Source organism: Nelumbo lutea, chromosome 4, assembly GCF_056320005.1.
Source record: "Nelumbo lutea isolate HS-2025 chromosome 4, American lotus-T2T, whole genome shotgun sequence".
Lineage (NCBI taxonomy): Eukaryota > Viridiplantae > Streptophyta > Magnoliopsida > Proteales > Nelumbonaceae > Nelumbo > Nelumbo lutea.
Window position 1 is genome coordinate 34,815,728 of NC_142687.1, and position 20,643 is coordinate 34,836,370.

The following is a 20,643-nucleotide window of genomic DNA, read 5'->3' on the forward strand; positions in this document are numbered from 1 at the left end:
TTGTTTTTATCTCCTTCCTCTTCTGTAGACCTGCTTTCAACACATTCAGATCTTCTAGCCTACACCCCATCTTCCCCACAAATTCTGCTATCATGTCCTCTTTCACCAAATCCTCCACCCCTATCCTTCTTGCACTTTCCCCTCCAACTCTACCCCCTACCCTTCCCTCCTCGCCTCTGGTCCCACCCCTCTTCTCTCCTCTCCAACCATCCCCCCTCTCCTGTTACCTGCCTCCATCCATGTTCTCTCCCTACATTCCTCTCCCACTCTACCCTCCTTCCTTTCCTTCCTTTCCATTGACCCCTCCCCTCTTCCTTCCTCCCCACCCCTCCTCCAAGTCAGAATTCCTTCAACTTCACTAAACACCCTTCCAATGATTTCCCACACTTTTTCGTTCCTATACCTCCCTTCCCTCTCCTTCCCACAGTCCTTCACTTCCTTCTCCACTACCTCGGACAACCCACCATCTAGTTTGGCTGCATATTCATAGGCTACAGTACATGGCGCCGGGACGGAATCTGGAACAAAGACACAGGAGACACATTAGTAGCACAACCCGAATTCACTTTGTTACTTGGGATTGATAGAAAGGTTGGAAAAGGACTCTTCCCAGCCTGCCTCTCTTGTTCCAGAGGTTGGTAAACGTCTGTCTCCCTAAGTTGGTTGGAAAGTACTTCTGTCCTTTGGTCACTCTGGTGATCTCTCCTCTCTACCCCTGAATCACCCCTAGGAGGTGTGTTCCCACTCTCCTTCAGGTTCTCCCGATTTGTCCCTTCTGTTGTACCTTGCACACTTTGGAGTCTTGGAGATGAAATTAGTCTGGTTACAACCTTCACCCTGAAATAAGCTTGCAATATTCCACCCATTCATGTCACCTCCGACATAGCCACCTTTGTCGTTTACACTGCCCATGCTGGTACCATCATCTGAGCTTTCGTCCAAATCTTCATCTTCCTCACTGCATTGCACCCAGCCTTCATCCGCCTCTTCCCTCTCTTTTGGTCTTTCCCTTGCATATCTTGGATTCGGCTTGTCTGAGGAGCGTCGCAAGGAGCTAACCTCCTCATAGTTCCAACGGGGGACCCACTGAAAGTTCCCCTTCTCCAACTTCCGTTGCTGCGAACGTCCCCCGTCCATTCTCGCCATTTGGAACGAAGATAGACCAAGTTCACTGTCTAGTAATGGTCTATGTTGTGTCTCCTTACCCCGACCCACGTGATATTGTCACGTGGGTCATTCGAAAAAGACCTGTGTTCAGTATTAGGCCCGCTCGACCTGCCTGCATGGCCCTTAAGTTGTCACGTGGGCCCTTAAATGAGTGGCCCGGTTCACTTTCCAACCCGTCCAACCCACCCACGTGACTTTTTAAGTTGCTACGTGGCTCCTTCCAAATTTGTCCCGGTTTAATCTTCAGCCCACCCGCCCGACCCACCACCTTCATTGACTCGGACCAAGCCATTCTTCTCCCAGAAGCAATCTGCTTCTTTGTCACGTCAGCATAAGATGAAGAGCCCGCCCTAATTTTGTTTAATTCAAACCCATCTGAATTAATATCCTTAAATAGGTTGCCTATTGTTTGGTTTTCTCCAGCCGACACAGTTGTACCAGGCTTCATCCGAACAGATATCAAAGAACCTCGGCAAGTTCTCGTGTAACACCAGCAACCTGTAACTCCACTGCACTCAGGTTACGTTTATCAGCCTTCACTAAAACACCTCCCAGGCTCTGCACTATATACTCAAGAACAGGGTCCCGCCATAGGTGAAATGGAAGGCCTATTAGCTTCAGCCAAACACACCCATCTTGAACTTCGACTTCATTGCAGATTGGGCTCCAGTTCTGAACCTGTATCAGACCTCCATCCACCACAACTGCTTTGAAGCTTAGTTCCTGGTTGCCTACATCAAGCACGGCTTTCGTCTCCGCAAAAGGGAACAGCATTGTTTCATTCCCAGCATCTATCTCTCCTGCAACTGTACTCAGAACCTTCTTCCAATCTGTCACTCCTTTATCAGCCACTAACACCATTCTTTTCTTCCATTCCTCCTTCCCCACTCCTACCAATATTCTTTGATGAATAGAAGAGAAAGCAACCACCATTTCAGGACTCAAATGGCCTTGCACTTCTACACTCCCAGAGGTACTAATCGGTGCTGCCTCCTCCTGAGTTTTTTGACTCTGGTCTTCAAGCTTTTGGCCAGTTGCCTTCCCTCCATCCACTCCCTTCTCTTCCAAAGCTACAAGGTAAGACTGCAGCACCTGCACAAAAGCCATCCACCCTTTCTGCAATCTCCCTTCCGGCACACAAAGCATTTGTTTTCCATTTGTTCCAAAAAACTCCACCACAGTGACGAACCACCCCTTCTTGTTTCTATTCAGTTCTGTTACATATCTCTTGCCTGGAATTGACATGGAGTTTTTCCAACCATTCACCTTACCAGAGTTGATAGCCCCATCTATGAAACCTTTCATCCATGCTATAACCTCCTTTGACACCAACACTGTCTCCCTGTTATTCTCTCTGATTTTTAGTACAACCTTGCCTTTGGTCCTTTCGTCTTTGAACTTGAACGTCTTGGCTTCGACCGACACCTCAGACCTCCATCTTCCTACTGCTCTGAAACCTCTCTCGCCCTCCATAGAAATTCCTTTTCCGCTGGTTAGTTGGAAGGTTTATTTTTGCCAATCAATAAAAATTAAGCTTTTCTATGTGAAGCTAAATTTGATGGGAGCAGTCAAGGAAACCCAGGCCCCTTTGAAATAGGTGGGGTGATGAGAGATAAAGATGGTCATTCCATAGCCTTATTTACCACTCTAGTGGGAGTGGGTGATTCTGTCAAGGCTGAAATGCTTGCTGCCTTACAAGGAGTACAGATTGCATATGAACTGAATATGGCTAACGCAAAGATTGAAGGGGACTGAAAAGTGGTGATAGGATGGCTGCAAGAACAGAACCTATTTTATGGTGTTTTAGGATGAGATGAAGAGGTAGTTCCTTGTGCAAGGGGTGAACAGAAATTAGTTGTATTGGGCATAATTGTAATATGTTTTTTATTTCCTTTTATTGTAAGATGTAGTTCCTCGTGTCTCTTTAAGGGATATGCTTGTATTGATTATATATGCTACCTTGATAAAATTTCACTTCACTTATAAAAAAAACTCTTATATTTGCTACTTTTTTTAATAATATACTTGCTGCTTTTTCTTTTGCACTGTACAGGTGGCACTAAAAACTCTAATAGTTATTCATAGGACCTTACGGGAGGGTGATCCTACCTTCCGGGAAGAGCTTTTGAATTTCTCTCAGAGGGGACGCATTCTCCAGCTATCTAACTTCAAAGATGATTCAAGCCCTATTGGTTAATTTATCAGACCCTGCATTTGTCTGTCAGAATTTTATTGTTTTATACAATTTTCTTTTTGAACACAGACTTATCCTGTCAAATGTGTTGAGGATAAAAAATGTGGTTCTTATTTTCTAATGTTTGTTTATTTCAGCTTGGGATTGCTCTGCCTGGGTTCGTACATATGCACTATTTTTGGAGGAAAGATTGGAATGCTTTAGGATCTTGAAATATGATGTTGAAGCTGAACGTCTGCCAAGACCTGCTCAAGGACAGGAGAAGGTATGTCTTCATGTAATGTTGTAACTAGCTCATTGTAGTCTTTTGTTATGGAGGATTGCTAAGAGAAAAACTTACAAGCTGGGTTTACCACAAATTATGGGGAGGAAACTTTCTCAAATAGACAAAAAGAAAAGAAGATAACATAGAATCCTATAATTGTTTGAGAAACAATCCTCGTTATGGTTCTATTTTGGTTTCTTATATTCTATTTTCGATCAACAGCTTCAATATTGTTACTTGGACATGATCATCAATTTGGAATTGTAAAGAAGTGCTAAAACTTCCAATTTTTTTTTTTTTTTTTCTGATCAATAACAGATTCATTATACTCATTGAAACATCATACTAATTACAGAACAGAAGACAAACACTCTTATCTTCCGAATACAACTTGAACCCTCCAAAGAGGGAAAAGGAAAAAAGAAACAGTTAAGTTACAACTTAGTCCAAAACATTGCTTCCCTTTTTATCCCTTGTTTAGCTAACCCATCAGCTAAAGAATTAGCTGATCTCTTAACCCAACCCATCCTGATTTCCATCCCCCGCACCAGCCACCTGAATTTCTTCTTCTCATTTCTGTAGATCCATAAGCCGCAGTTGTCTTTAATCAGCCACCCTATCACCACCTCCGAGTCCCCTTCAATTAAGCATCTTCTAACATTCATCTCCTTGGTTTTCTGAACTCCTTCCATAATTGCCAAGATCTCAGCTCTAAGGGAATCCCCCACACCAATTGGGCCTGAGAACAGGGCAGAGATGATCCCGTTCTCATCCCTAAAAACACCTCCAATCCTTGAGTCCAGGATTTGCCCTATAGCTCCCATCAAAATTTAATTTTAAGAAGCCAGCAGGTGAGGGAGTCCAAGACACCCTTATTATTGGTTTGATCTGTTTGCAATTTGCAATCTCACCCCACTTTCTCAACATGTCTTCCACTATGTAGTTTGTAAATAGCTCAAGTGATTTCAGCCACTATACAGCCCTTATATGGATCACGAGCATCAATTCTTCAGCCATTCTCTCTTTTTCTGAGAAGATCCTAGAATTTCTTTCTTCCCATAATGACCAGCATACTGCCGCTCTCAGCCCTCTCCACATAGTCCTTCCCCTTTTCATGTTCTACCTGAAAAAAGAAGGGGAATAAAGGCTCTGCAAGTCTGTAGGAGGGTTCCACCTGCACCCAAAGAGAGAAAAAGCTCATTCCCAAATTGACTTCGCAAATTGGCAAGACACCAGTAAGTGAAAACCAGTCTCCCTATCCGCTTTGCAAAGAACACACTAATGAGGTGACATGCAAGTATTGGGTCTCTTCTTTTGGAGCAAACCCCCAATGTTGTATCTTTCCAAATAGACTTCCCAACAAAAACCACCAACCATAGGAGAAATTGGTCTGCACCAAACCTCATTAATCGGGAAAGGGGAGGTTGTAGGATTGGTGGACTGGCAAAGGACTTTGAAAAAGGAAGCACAGGAAAAAGAGCCCGTGGGGGTAGGGGTCCAAATTCTAGAGTCCACCTTGGAAGGGTCTAAGAACACATTATCAAGAAGTTCAAGGAGGTTCGAAATACTATCAAGGTTTGAATCCCTTACAGTCCTCCTCAGACCCAGGTTCCACCCAAACCCCGAACTGGAAGAGAAATGGGTGATGAAAGAAGAAACTGGCTCATGTTTAAAATCAGAAAGAGCATACAAAGAAGGAAACTGGTCCTTAAGAGGAGCATCCCCTGCCCAAATTTGTTCCCAAAATTTTATGGAATTACCTGAATTCAAATCATACCTAACAAGAGGGGAGAAAACTGGAAGTAGATCATGAATGGCTTTCCAAGGTGAAGTGCTTGTGGTCCTTGCTCTGATTCCAGCATCCCATCCATTTTGCTCCAACCCATGTATGCTTGCCACTATTCTAGCCCATAACTTCTGCTCCAAAGGAAACCTCCACAACCACTTCCCCAAAAGGGCCGAAATCCTTTTCCCAATGTTCCCAAGCCCCAAACCACCAAAATTTTTACTCCTAGTCACCACCTTCCAGCCAACTCTATGGTCCCTCTTCTCCTCTCCCGGCTCCCAAGGAAATCTCTCATCAACCTCACAAGCTTACTACAAACCTTCCTTGGAATCTTAAACACTGAAAGGAAGTAAATGGGTATATTTGACGTGGCCTTGATCAGTGTAATCCTACCACCCAGAGAGAGGTAATTCTTTTTCCAAGAGACAAGTCTTTTTTCAAATCTTTCCACCACCAGATTCCAAAAGCTCTCTCTCTTAGGATTATCACCTAGGGGAAACCCTAAATAACTCAAAGGCCACCCTGAGACTTCACACCCAAGTACTTCTGCACTCTCCCTAATCTCTCTCTCCTCCAGATTCACACCCATTACACAACTCTTCCCAAAGTTCACCTTCAAATTTGACATTTGCTCAAATAGATGGATCACCAGTTTCAAATTCCTGATGAAGCTCAAGTTACCTCCTTCACAAAACAGGATTGTATCATTAGCAAACTGTGAGTGAGTGGGATGCCCTCCCTTCCAACTCTCCAGCCTCTAATGAGACTCCTAGAGTCTGCTCTATGGATCAATTTCCCCAGAACATCAGCAACCAGTAAGAACAAAAAAAGAGATAAGGGGTCTCCCTGTCTTATACCCCTAGTGGCTAGGAAGAAATCTACCACTGTCCCATTCACTAGCACTGAATAATGACAATTCCGAATACAACCCATGATCCATTTGCACCATCTAGCCCCGAACCCCATTTTGGACATAACTTTCCTTAAGAATTCCTAATCCACCGTGTCATAAGCCTTCTCCATATCCAGCTTACAAACCACTCCCTTCTTTTTATCCTTCTTAAAACTCTCCACACACTCATTAGTAACGAGGATTTGATCTGTAATCTGTCTTCCACTTACAAAGGCACCTTGATTGTGTTCAATTATGTCTAGCAATACCTTCTTCAGCTTCAAAGATAACACCTTTGCTATAATCTTGTGCAAGCTGTTTACCAGACTGATTGGTCTGAAGTCCCTTGGATGTGAAGCTTCTTTCTTTTTGGGAATCAAAGCTATAAAAGTGGAATTCACCCTCGGATTAACAATTCCTCTACTATGAAATTCCTCAAAAACCATCAGAAGGTCCTCTTTCTAAATATCCCAACAATTCTGATAAAAAGCCATTGTGAACCCATCCGGCCCTAGAGCTTTTGTTCTGTCCATAGAAAACAGTCTCCTTAATTTCTTCCAAGTCAAAGTTCCCTTCCAAACTCCTATTATCCCCCCTACATCTAGCCAGTCCAAACCTTCTACCTACACCCTTCCATTTACAGGCCTTCTTAGAATGGATTTAAAGTGTTCTACACATGCCCCGACTATCTCCTCTTGTTGAGTTAACTCGGTTCCATCCACAACCAATTTGGAGATGAAATTTCTCCTTCATCTTCCATCTGCCAAAGAATGAAAGTACCTGGTATTCTTGTCTCCCTCTTGCAACCATTTACATATAGATTTTTGCCTCCAACTTATTTCCTCCTTATGTAGGCAATCCTCTAACTATCTTCTCAAGCCCTTTCTTAGTTCATTGTCTTTCTCTCCAAATTCTCCCCTTTTTTCTTTAGAGTCAAGGCTTTCAAATTGGTCTATCAAATCTCTCTTTCTTTCTTCTAACCTCCCAAACTCCAGGATATTCCACTCCTTGATCTTTATTTCAAAAATTGTAGTTTCTTATGAAATCTCATCCCCTCCCATTCCACCAATGGATTACACTCATTCCACCACTCCCTTATTCATTTGGTAAACCCGGGGTGGAGTAACCACATATTTTCAAATCTAAACAGGGCAGGTCCTCCACTCCTTCTCTCTTCCTTGCATAACACTATGGGCCAATGATCCAAGGTCACCTTAGGTAGAGGTCTAGATGTCAAGTTCTCCCAGCGTTCTTTCCATTCCACAAAAAACAGGAACCTATCCAACTTAGAACATATGGGACTAGCTTGGAGATTTGACCAAGTAAATGTCTTCTGGGCCAACGGTATCTCCTTAAAGCTCAAAGGCATCTACAAACCTGTTAAACTTCCTCATGCTTGTTGTCACCCTCTAATTGGTCTTATTAGTTTCCTCTGGGTATTTAATCACATTGAAGTCTCCACCCACACACCAAGGCCCCTCCCACAGTCCTCTTACATCAGCCAATTCCTCCCACAATTCTTTTCTCTCTCTGTAGTCATTTGGTCCATAGACATTTGTAAGCACCCACACATATCCATCCTCCTCCTGTTTGAACTTCATGGAAACTGTGTATCTTCCAATCAGTTCCTCCAAGCCTTCAACCACTTCCCTCTTCCACATTGTCACTATCCCCCCTGAAGCACCCCAAGAGGGAGCAGCCACCCAACTAATCCCCTTGGCTTTCCATACACTCCTTGCCCACCTGTTATTAAATTCCATCCTCTTGGACTCCTGCAATAGAACAATGTCTAGGTCGAACCTTTTTATTACCTCTTTTATTGTTGCTCTTTTCCTTGCACTTCCTATCCCCCTCACATTACAACTTAGTATCTTCATTCTCACTTCTTTCTTACTTCCCTTCTACCCTTGACCACTACTTTCCCCCTTTCCTTCTCTCTCCTTTTTCCCCAAACGTCTTGTCACCTTCCACATCTCTTTTCAATCTCTCAACTTCATTCAATTTTCTCTTCTTTGTTCTAACCTTCTTCCTCATCTTTTAGCACATTCAAGTTTTCTAATCTGCATCCCAACTTCCCCACAAAATCCGCTATCAAATCCTCTTGCTTAGATTCCCCCCTCATTACCCTTCCTACACACTCCCCTTCAACCCTATCCTCCTCTCCTTAGGTCCCTCCCGTCTTCTCTCCTCACCATCCTTCCTCCTTATGATAATACCCCCCACTTCCTTTGTGCACTCCATATTATCTTTTCCACCCCAGCCCTCCTTTCCATCCCTCCCCTCCCCTGAGCCCTCCCCTCTTCTCTCCTCTCCACCCTCTCTCCAATTTATATGTCCTTCTACTTCATTAAATATTCTTTCAATAATCTCCCATACGTTCTCATTTCTATTACCTTCCTTCCCACACCTCTCCACTAACTTCCAATCCCCTTTCCAGAGCCTTAGAGGTCTCACCACCTTGACTGACTGCACATACATGGGCTGCAAGACAATGGTCGGGATCAGAATATGGAACAAAGGACACTCGGTTACTTGGGTTTGAGAGAGAGGTTGGGATAGGATTGGTCCTGGCCTCCCTTTCTAGTTCCGGAGGTTGGTAAAAATCTGTCTCCCTGAGTTGGTTGGGAAGTCCATCTGTCCCTTGGTTAACATGGCGATCGTTCCTCTGTACCCTTAATTCACCTCTGATTGGTGTGTTCATGCTCTGCTTTAGGTTTTCCTGATTTTCCCTTTCTTTTGTTGCTTGCCCAATCTGGAGTCTTAAGAATGGGTTATTCCGTTCACTATCTTCAGCCTCACCTACTTTATGGAACCCGAGCTTCTTTCTTCCTCTAACTGACCTTTCTGGCCGCCTAATTCATGCCTCCCTTTCTTCTCTAAGTCCCCTTGAAACAGCCTTGCAATGTTCCACTCTTCCATGTCACCTGCACCGTAGCTGCCTTCATCGTTCACGCTGCCAATACTGGTACCATCATCTGTACCGTCTTCTGAATCTTCCTCATCTACACTACACAGTACCCATCCTTCGTCTGCCGCCTCCTTCTCTTCGGCTCTCTCCCTTGCGTACCTTGGGTTTGGCTTTTCTGAGAAGCGTCGCCCTGGGCTCAGCTCCTCACTGTTCCGACGCGGGACCCACTAGAGGCTCCCTTGTTTGGTCGCTTGCTGCTGGTGCATGTGGGTCACCTAAAAATATCCCCGGTTTATCCTTCGGCCTGCCCGACCCTCATATCAACTTGATCGGCTCGAACTGAACCAAACTGCACCCTGGGCCACTCCACTTCTTTGGCACGTCAGCAAAAGATAAGGAGCCCGCCTTAGCTTTAATCCTTTCAAAAACATTTGAATTATTTCCTTTAATTAGATGACTTGTTGTTTGGGTTACCCCAGCCACCCCATTAAACCTTTCCTTAAATTCCACCTGCACCCCTTTTTGACTGCCCACTCTCTTCCCTCCATGTGTCCACCACCCTTCCAGCTCATCGTCTTCAACCTTGGGTCCTCTTCCCCACCACGCCTGTTCCACTTTTGTAGCTACCCACACCTTATACCAGACTTCATCTGAGCATATCTCAAAGCACCTAGGCATATCTTCGTGCTTAATCCCAGCCACCTTTACCTCGACGGCGACCAAGCTGCGTTTATCAGCTTCCACCAAGACTCCTCCTAAACTCTGTACTATATGTTCAAGAACAGAGTCACGCCAAAGGTGGAAGGGGAGACCTACAAACTTCAGCCGAACACAACCATCTTGTATTGCAACTTCATTACAGATGGGACTCCAATTTTGGACCTGTATCAGACCTCCGTCCACCTCTACAGCTTTGAAACTTAGTTCCTGGTCGCCAACATCCAGAACGGCTTTTGATTCTTTTCTTCCAAACATCCGTCCCTGCTCCCACCAGAATTCTTCGATGCACAGAAGAACAAGCCACCACCGCACCAGCGGTCAAGGTATTTTGAGCTTCTGCACTCCCTGTAGTTCCACTCGAAACTGACTCCTCCTGATCCTTCCGACCATGGTCTTTGGAGTTTTGACCAGTAACCTCCACTCCTTCTATCTTCTTTTTTTCCGATGCTACAAGGAATGACTGCAACACCTTCACAAAAATCCTCCACCCTTTCTGCATTCTTCCTTCCGGCACACAGAGCAATTGTTTCCCAGCTCTTCCAAAGAACTCGTCCACCATGATGAACCACCCCTTCCAATTTCTTTTCAGTTCAATTACATATCTCTTGCCTTGAACTGACATTGAATTCTTCCAGCCATTCACCTTGCCGGAGTTGATAGCCCCATCTATAAAGCCTTTCATCCATACCGTGACCTCCTTTGGTACCAGTGTTACCCTGTGTTCTCTCTAATCTTCAGTGCTTCCTTACCTTTGATTCATTCCTCTTCAAACTTGAAGGTCTTAGCTTCGATCACCACCTCAGTCCTCCATTTTCCTACGGTTCTGAATCCTCTCTCCCCCTCCATCTTCCTCTGGTTAAGATTTCAGTTCTTAAGTCTCAAACTTCCAATTTCTTTTCTAAAATAGCGAGTAAAGTGCACTTAAATATACAAGTGGAGTTATTGCAGGCTCTTAGAGTTGGTTAACCCATCCACAGCAGCTATGATTCTGGCCTTTAGCTTCTAACAAATTATCTCTCTACTTTTTTTTTTTTTTCAAAAGGCAAGGTAAGATTGTATTAAGCAAAAAAATGAATACAAGTATGACTGTTCACTGTACAACAGGATTCTGTACATACAACAGTCAACAAGGTAGAAGAATAAACATCCTGTCCAAATAGAGGATTGACACTTGGTCATCCCCTAAGAGTCTCCACTATTATATTGATCAGCTGCTCTTCTTGAAAGAATTTCTACTCAAAACCCCTCCTATTTCTTTCATCCCAAATGACACAGAACAGCCAGAGGTAAAACCGACCAAAGTTTCTTCCCTTTCTTGCACATTTTCCCAATTTCCAAGTTATGAGAAGAGATTTGAGTGAACTAGGCATGCAGCTCTGATAGGAGATTACCTTGAAAAAGTGATACCAAATACCAAGAGAGAACTCACAAAGCATAAACAACTGATTGGAATTTTCCACCTCCTTGTTACATAAAACACAAACTGGGGACCAGGTCACTAAGTTCCCATCTCTGACAAAATAATCAGCCACTGAAGCTTCTTTATCCACTGCTTGTGAGAACAATTCTGGAGAAACCTCCAATAGGGGCAGATTAGAGCACCAAATATCTTTCCAAATTTTCAACCTTTTGCCTTCCTCCACCTTGTACTTTATCCCTTTCAGGAACTGAAGAAAAGCTTTGAAGATTCCTTTCCACACTCCACAACCATAAGGGCGGCCAGAATCAGCTGCGTCCCACCCATTGCTTTGGATGCCATATTTATGAAAAATAACCTTCCTCCACAGCTCATTTGGTTCAGTAAAGAACCTCCAGAACCACCTACCCAAAAGGGCCATGTTAAAGAGCTTTAATTTTTAATCCCCAGGCCCCGGCTTTTAAGAGGCTTGTAGATTTTATCCCAGCTTACCAGATTGTATTTTTGGGAGTCCTTCCAACCAATCCACAGAAAATTTTGCATTGTTTTTTTCAATCAAAGTTGCCACCAATCAAAGTTGCCACCTTTGCAGAGCATTATCATCCACCAGATACCAATTGCTACGCCTCATGATCAAATCCATATGTAATTATGTATCCCTTTGAATTCTTCTCTTGTAGAAACCCAATTAGCCACCTTCCTGGTTATTACTTATGTTATTTACCTGAAAGTAATAATTGGTTAATGATTAAAACCTAAGACCCTCAAAAAGGACTAAGATGGTTTGGCCATGTGCAGAGAAGACCATCTACAGCGCCCATAAGAAGTGATCTGTCAAGGGGCTAGAAAAACCAGGGGAAGACCGAAAAGGACATGGGTTGAAGTAATAAGAAATGACTTAAGTGCTTATAATTTAAGAATGGATATGACACTGAACAGAATGGAATGACAAACCAGGATTCATGTATCCAACCCCATACAGTTGTAGCAAGGCTTAGATAATGATGATGATGATCTCCTTTTGAATTTCAAAGTATATTAAAATAGATATTGTACAGTCACTATAACCTTAAAATGGTTTCTGGACCTTATGGAGGAGAACAATATTGAAAAAAGTCCATTAGTTTCTACTAGGCATTTTATGGCACAAGCATCCATCCAGTGTTCATTGTCATAAGGTAGCATTTTATGTCATCAGGATATGATTTGCTAGTTGCAGTGTCTACCTAATATAGTTCACCAGTTGTTGATCTGCATCCGTTATTGTTTTTTGTTACCTTTGGTTATCAGGGCTACAGTAGAACCAGGGATTTGGACAGTGAAGAACTGCTGGAGCAATTGCCAGCTTTGCAGCAACTGTTGCATCGTCTTATTGGATGCCGGGTACCTTTTGAAACTTGTTAAAATTAATGTTACCTTTTGATCAGTTTGTTGAAGTTAGTATTTTGTTAAATATATCTTTTGTTTTGCTTATCCATTTTCCCCTTAATCAGACTGAAGTTAGATTTTGACTTTACAGCCAGAAGGAGCAGCTATTGGCAATTATGTAATACAATATGCCCTTGCTCTGGTATGCCCACTTCATCCCTTTTCTTGATGAATTATGCCCACTTTATCTTTTATGCCTCCACAATTTTTCAAGGGAAGTTTTAAGCTTCTGATGTCAAGTGAAATATTCAAATCTGGTTTCCCACATTGAGTTGCTGACTGAAAGACAGTGCGAGTAACATATGCTGCATCTTGTATCTCAAAATAATGATAAAGAAATTACTAGAGTTGAACCAATTTATATTTCTTTTTGACAATTATTTGCATAGGAGTTGGATATATTCGCCCTCTTAGGTAGTTGGGAGACAGGAATTTGTTCAAGATGGGTTTACCAACCTGGTATCAGTACATGGACGCATTTTGAATTCAACAATAATACATGATCTCCATGTAAGGAAGCAAGGTATACTTAAGGGTGTAAGTACATTTATTTTCCCAAATAATGTGACACTAACAGCATGCAATGATAACTTTGCAACACCAGGACAACAAACTCAAATCATAATAATTTATTAAAAATGTTTAGTGTGTCTGTAAAATTAGGTGGACAATGAATATAAACTGGATAAAAATTTGGTGGATCAGATGTATCTCCAGTCAAAGACATTTTTAGATCTGAGTATCACAATCATGACATCAAGGAATCATTTCAAAGGGATGTTATTCTGGGTCCTATTGCCCTAATCATTTGAAAAGGGATGTTATTCTTGAACAGAAGACTATTCAAGGATAAATGAAGAAAGCTGTGAAAGGATTTATTTGGACATTTGAAATTTAGTTATTGATTGGTTTTGGTTCTTCCTGACTCCTGAGCCTAAAAAGTTTGATAGAGCAGAGTTGGGTCTAGATTCTGGGATAGAATTGGTTGCCATGAAATGCTGCAATTTAATGAATTCTATTGGTGGTGTTATGGAGATGTTAGCTAATGGTTTGTGCTTGTTATTAGTTATAATGCAAGGGTGCTGTGCTAGCTCATCACCCTATTCTGAATTTGCCCTTTTCTGTTTCCGAATAAAGTTTTCTTTTTATTATAAAAAAAATGATTCTAAACTCATTTTGCAGGTACTGAAAGAGAGCTTTAAAATTTATTGTGCTATTAACGATGGCATCATTAATCTTGTTGATAAGGTGAATATAATCTTATTTTTCATGTGTAGATTAGTGGTTTTTGTTTCTAGCAAAACCAGGAAAGCTTCTATTTTCTATTCTCAACAACATTTTGTTTTGTTGCAGTTCTTTGAGATGCCAAGACATGAAGCTATGAAAGCCCTTGATATCTATAAACGAGCTGGTCAGCAGGTAATATTCTTAATTCTATATGCCTGGTTTAAGAAGGGAAGAAAGTCTGAAAAAGGTGTGAGTTGGAGAAGGGGGAGAGGTCTGGAATGAGGCAGATGATGGGCAGGAGATGTTCGAGGGGGGAGGAATAGAGGTGGCTCTCATTGGTGTCTCGCTGCCTGGTTTTTTCTTTTTCTGGTGGTTTGTAGCTTTCATTGTGTTTGAGGTGAAGGGATAGGAAATCCATCACATGGATGCCCAAAGATTGCGGGATAAGGGGGCGAATTTCAAAAATTTTTCTCTCTCCCTTCAACTGGGAATTGAATTTCCCATTTAGAAAATCATATTTCAAGTATCATTCTTGAACCATAAACTGAACCAGATCTGAACCAAAAGGAGTAGGGAGGGATAATACCTGATACAGAGAAGCAGTATCTCCTAATGGAGGTGTTCACGCCCAAGGAAGGATCCAAAATCTGCTCCCACTGAAGATGGCGCAGTGCAGGGTGGAGCAGAATCAGCAGTGTTCTTCCAAAAGAACTTGACCCTTCGCAAGAATCAACTGGACAACTTGTGAGTACAACTCCCACCAATCTTTTCTCCAAAATATTGGTATCAAGATCAAATCTTAATTTCTCCCAAGAAATGGAGATCGAACTGCTGTAGGCAGCGGCTGTAGGAAGGAGGCGGCAAGAGAGTATTTGTAGGGTGCAGAATTCTCTCTTCTAGTAATCTCAGCTCTGAAGACAAGGATCTCTGGATTGCATTGCATGTCTAAAGGCTACCGCCCCCTCTTCCTTTTATAGACTTAAAGGGATCAGCTCCTAATCCCATTAGGAGTTGCTAACCCAAATCATATTTGGATTAGAAATCCCTTTAAGTGATAAGGGATAACCCTTATCTTACCTGCAGGTTAGATCATCCATCTCCTAATCTAATTAGGAGATTTCTAGATCTAAATCTCATTTAAATCTTGGACTCTCTAGGTGGATAGGGTCTGGGCCCAATCCTATCAGCTGATCCATCTCAGAATTCACCCCTTAAGTGACTAATCAAATTAACCCAGTTCGAAATGGGCTTAAGGCCCATTTAAGGTTATGTATTCATTTAGCCTTCCAAACTACTGCCCAGTTGGGCTTCCTTGTATGGCGTGGGACCCAAACATTGATCTACACATCAATCACATGGGTTCAGCTCAGCCTTTGTTACAAAGTCTGGCCGAATACACTGTTATGGACAGTGCACCCCCTGAAACCCATTAGATGGGCTCTATGGGCCCAACACTTACCCTAAGTGGTTCCTAGGCCAAGCCACCTTGTAACACCCAGGGACTGTGGGTAGATGCAAGATTAGCCCATCAGGTATTATCCTCAATGGTCTTACACTTAACCTCTCAGCCCATAATGATTATACACTGCCCGACAAGAGAGGACCTCTCCCTCGGCTGCAAGGAACAGTGTTGCACTCTCTCTTGTATGGATCCCGGGAATTAAAACCTTTTGCAAATCATTTCAAAACCATAATATATATACTTTTATATCTCATATAAAATATATTTTGCAAAAACAAATCTCAACGATTGAAATTGGCTGCCACCAGTCTTGGTTTTCATCAGTGAGAGTGCATCCCCGATCATTACCTTTGTCTGACAAAGGGACTGATCCTGTCACTATGATCACCCACTCGGATGAATTCTTAGACTGTCCCAACATACCCAGGTTTTGACCCCCTCTAAGGATCTCACTGATTGGTACATCAAAGATAGCCCAATCCGACTCCTAGTGCAGTATCATATTCGAGTTTAGGGGTCGGGTGTAACTTTTCAGTTTTGCCCATCAATCTCCAGGGTCCAGGGCAATACTGGAAATCTGGTCTAGTTCAAAGATTCAATTAATCCTACACTGTAAGTGCCTAGGGTCTCACCCAGATAGCTGAGACAAACCACCCCAACCGACTTGGTGGCACCACAGTGTCAGCCTTGTCAGGATAGGTCTCCCCAGATCGACCCACTGGCTGTGAACATTCTAAACTAACACGAGTCTTATTAAGTGTCCAGTTTAAGGGTATTACACAGAAACATACCAAGGGAACATGAATCAAATATGCACCTTTATTCATTTACAATAAACTCATTAAGTACATCATTTTAATTGAAGCTGAGGGCATACAAAACTGTCTAACATGAGGATCAGGGGTTGGTTGACTCTGTTTTTTGAGTGTATGCTGGGGCGGGGGGGAGGGGTTGATGTTGGTTTTTTTTGGAGCCATGATGTTTGTTTGGTCACTTTGGTGGTTGTTGGCTGTCTCTCAGTTCCTGGGTGATTTCTTATCACCTTTTCTTGTATTTTCTTTTTCTTGTTCTTTATTGTAAAAAATTCCTTATCTATTTTGCTCTTTAGGGTTGTTTGGAGGATTGTCTTAAGTTTGATGTACCTAACTTAAAAGAACACATGTCAAGTAGTTGTAATGCACTACTTAAGAAGTTAAGTTTTTACTGCAGGCTGGCAGCCTTTCTGATTTCTATGAAGTTTGTCGGGGACTGGAGCTTGCTCGGAATTTCCAATTCCCAGTATTGAAGGAGGTAATAGTGCTGCCATTGATGCTGATCAATGATAATGCTAACATTGAAGTTCTTTTTGATTTTATGTTCCCTCTGGTGGAAAAGTTTGAATTGCTCCTAAGTCCTAACTCAATACTCTTTCTTTGTCCAGCCTCCACAGTCATTTCTTGTAACCATGGAAGAATATATAAAAGAAGCACCAAGCATGGTTTCAGGTCCAAGGGAGACACTGGTCAGTGTAATATCTATTTTTCTCATGAATAGATTCTAGAGTATTATTTTTAGTTCATATTAGCTATTGTATATTCTGGTTTCTTTAGGTTCAGAAAGGCAACCATACTTGGATTCCTTGTTATCTAAGGAATGTTTGTGCTGCAATTTTTCAATCAGTATACTCAATGCCTTAGGCTTGTGTGTTGGATTAACATTTGTTCATTCTTAATCAGGAATTACCAGAGAGACTCCTTTTGACATACAAACCAGGAGTTCCTTCTACTGCTGATGCAAAACCTTCTGTTGATGACTCCAATCCACTGCCTTCTGATGATGTTGCTTCTTCAAACACTTATGTGGCTGCTGTTCCCCCTCCTCCCGACTTCCTGGATACTGGAGATCTTCTGGTAAACCTTTTCAGTTAATTTGTAGTCATTTCATCTGTTGTTTATTCTGTTGTATACTTCCCATATGTTTTCTTTTGTACTTTTCATATTTCTTATTATTTTTAATCTGTAGGGATTAAATGCTAAAAATCTTGATGCGTCTGCAATAGAGGAAAGTAATGCATTGGCTCTAGCTATTGTCCCATCAAGTAAGCATTTCTCTTCAATTAACCTCCTGATCTCTTTCCCTTCTCTCCCACTTTCTGTTATTTGTCATTTGCATTACTTGACAAAAGATGCATTTGTATTTGCAGCTAGCATTTCATCCCATGACAATGGTACTGTACAAGCAAAAGATATTGATCCTACTGGATGGGAGCTTGCTCTGGTTACTACTCCAAGCAGTAACATTTCATCAGTAACTGAAAGACAATTGGTTGGTCCATCTCTAGCCTTTTTTGTCATATAGTGGCTCATTCACATGCATTACTTCTGGTCTACAGAGATTAAAATGGCATCAATTTTTTCTATGTTCAATAGGATTTGGCATTATATGGATTTCTCTAGAAATACATTTATTTTAGAAAAATGATTTTTAATTGCATTCTCTCTAGTAAGAACTCAAAGCTTTTTCTTTCTTCAGCAATGATGCATGGATATGTATGACCAGATCAAAATACCCAGAAAATCTAGCTCATTATGTAGGTAGCCATTTTGCATGGACAAGGACATGGGAGCCTACTCGTAAGTCCAAAATATTGAAATTGTAGATTTATGTCTAGATATTTACGCTAATATTAGAACAGAAGAGAATAGGAGAAGATAATACTAGTTTTTTTTTTTTTTTTTTTAACATTATCTTTTTACGTTATGATGGTGGATATATATTTATGCAAATTGTAGCCATAATTATATAGGGTTATTCTAGATGATTGTGTACTTATGTGGCTTGGTTGTGACTTAAATACATAATTGTACATATGCATAGATAGCAGCTTCAACAATATCTTTTGGTTTTGTACGCCTTCGCACAAATGGTACATGTTAAATAATATACATATGTTGGATGTTATGGTGCCGTTCTGTTAGAGTTCCTTCCATTCCATTGTCTGAGTTATTTAAATGTTATGTGCATGGAATTTCATTTCTTGCGATACATATAGATTATTATGATTGGTTCCTTGTAAAATTCCATGGAACAGACACAGCAAAATATCCCTCTGTTCCTTTAAACATCTGAGTTCCATTTAAAACTGCCGGAATAGTTACTACTTATATGTAGTTTGCTTTGAAACTTAGTGTTAGTACAATGTTCTATTTGTGCCCAATCCTTTTGGCATCAGTCTTGATTTTGAAGCATTTGACACGCTTAGTCCCAGACATGTGTAACTTTGGTTTTATTTTTTTGGTAGTGGTGGTTGCCTGGTTGGGGTGTTTGCTTTTAAAAGACGAGCATTTATTGCTATTAAAGCATGTAATTCTCTGATGTATGATGATATGAGCATCTAAGTCTGACTATTTTATTTTCTTTTTATTTTCATGTTGAAACATTCAGGCTGGTGGATTGGACACGCTTACTCTCAATAGTTTGTATGATGATGGTGCCTATAGAGCAGCCCAGCAGCCTGTTTATGGAGCCCCAGCTCCAAACCCATTCGAGGTACAGGATCCATTTGCAATGTCTAACAATGTGGCTCCCCCTCCAGCTGTTCAAATAGCTGCAATGGCTCAGCAACAGTCAAATCCCTTCGCACACTATCAGCTTAACTATCCACAGCAGCAGCAACAGCAACAGCAACAGCATTTGATGATGGGCCCATCAAATCCTTTTGGTGATACAGGTTTTGGTGCCTTCCCTGTGAACCCTGTACTTCATACTCAGAACAATAATCCATTTGGAAGCACGAGCCTTCTGTAGTTGCATTACATGATATCTATATTGTAACATACCGGCGCCCTTTATTGGGGCATAGGTTGCAGATGAGTATGCAGAGCTATGGTGTCTTTTTATCCATGTCATTGGTCTGCTTCATGAGTCAATATATTTGTTTTGGACCATAGAAGATAGTCATATATTTGGGTTATAGAAGATGTAAGATTCAGAAATTCTGTAGTTGATACATTGTCCCCATTATATTGCTGTAAAGTAAACTCTTGTCAAAATCTACATTTTCAACTTGTCCAAATAGATCAAAAGCTGGAAGTGGTAACAAGAATTTTACTTGATAGATACAACTTATGAACAGCCCTAAATCTTTATTGAATCACAACACAAACACAAAGAGAGAGAGAGAGAGAGATGCTATGTAACTACAACAAAATCAATTACCAACACAATCAATTGATAATATATTTCCAAAAATATAATGTAATTTTTATTAACAATTATTTCAGATGAATAAAATATTTATATAGGGTCAAATCCAGACCGGATAGGGAATCATTTTGGGGTCTGGTTCTCGGGTCGAATGGTTCAACTGCCTGATTTGAACAGATGGCATGCTTTGATAGAAAAAATAAAAAATTACTTAAAAAAAAACAAAAAACAGCCAAAAACCATTGTTTGATTTGACGGTTCAACCGCTAGAGTCAACAGTTCGCTAACCAAATCAATGGTTTTTTGGCCAAAAAATGGTTTTGGGGTAAAATAGAACTAGTCATCCCAGCTTTTCCAATCTGATCGTCCAGTCCGTTTTGAAAACCATGTGTGTGTGACGACTGGAGGTGGCCACGAGCCAAGCTTCTCACGAGCTATTCGAGCTCGGCTTAGCTTGGCTTAAACTGAGCTGAGTCAAGCTTGAGGCCTAGTGAAGCTTGGCTCGTGAGGCTCACGAGCCTTATTGAGCATAGTATAATAAATAAATAATTTTTAATGTATGCTATATATATATATATATATAATAAATAATTTTTATTATATATAATAGTAAATAATTTTTATTTTTTTTGTATGTAAAGTAAAAACATTTTTTATTTGTATAATAGTAAATAATTTTTATAATTCTTATTTTTGTGTAAAATAAAAAATATATTTTTATATGCATAATTTTTATTTTTTAGAAAAAACTTAGCTTGTAGTCGAATTCGAGCCGAACCAAACTCAAACTCTAGTCTCTAGCTCGAATCGAGCTTGAGCCTAACACAATTTCAATGAGCCGTGATCTAATAGCCAAGTATTCGGTTCGGCTCAAATCCACCCCCAGTGGTGATCACACATATTACATATTCTGTCTTAGCATTAAGAAAAAAAGCCACCTGAAGTGTGAGAAATGATTTAGGAACCGATACTTTAACAAGATTCATGTAATT

General features: G+C 41.2%; 1 protein-coding gene across 1 annotated transcript in view; it reads left to right on the forward strand.

Annotated features, from left to right (window-relative positions):
* LOC148855146 (putative clathrin assembly protein At2g01600) overlaps positions 1-19,497 on the forward strand; it is a 39,082-nt gene extending 19,585 nt beyond the window's left edge. Inside the window, exons 4-15 of the mRNA XM_088986489.1 lie at positions 3,221-3,359; positions 3,499-3,626; positions 12,640-12,732; positions 12,869-12,919; positions 13,960-14,025; positions 14,131-14,196; positions 16,676-16,756; positions 16,887-16,967; positions 17,182-17,355; positions 17,468-17,543; positions 17,649-17,770; positions 18,890-19,497. Of these exons, the coding sequence (XP_088842615.1) occupies positions 3,221-3,359; positions 3,499-3,626; positions 12,640-12,732; positions 12,869-12,919; positions 13,960-14,025; positions 14,131-14,196; positions 16,676-16,756; positions 16,887-16,967; positions 17,182-17,355; positions 17,468-17,543; positions 17,649-17,770; positions 18,890-19,252 (1,440 nt within the window). The 3' untranslated portion in view covers positions 19,253-19,497. The remainder of the gene's footprint in view (positions 1-3,220; positions 3,360-3,498; positions 3,627-12,639; positions 12,733-12,868; positions 12,920-13,959; positions 14,026-14,130; positions 14,197-16,675; positions 16,757-16,886; positions 16,968-17,181; positions 17,356-17,467; positions 17,544-17,648; positions 17,771-18,889) is intronic.
* The last annotated feature ends 1,146 nt before the right edge of the window (positions 19,498-20,643 follow it).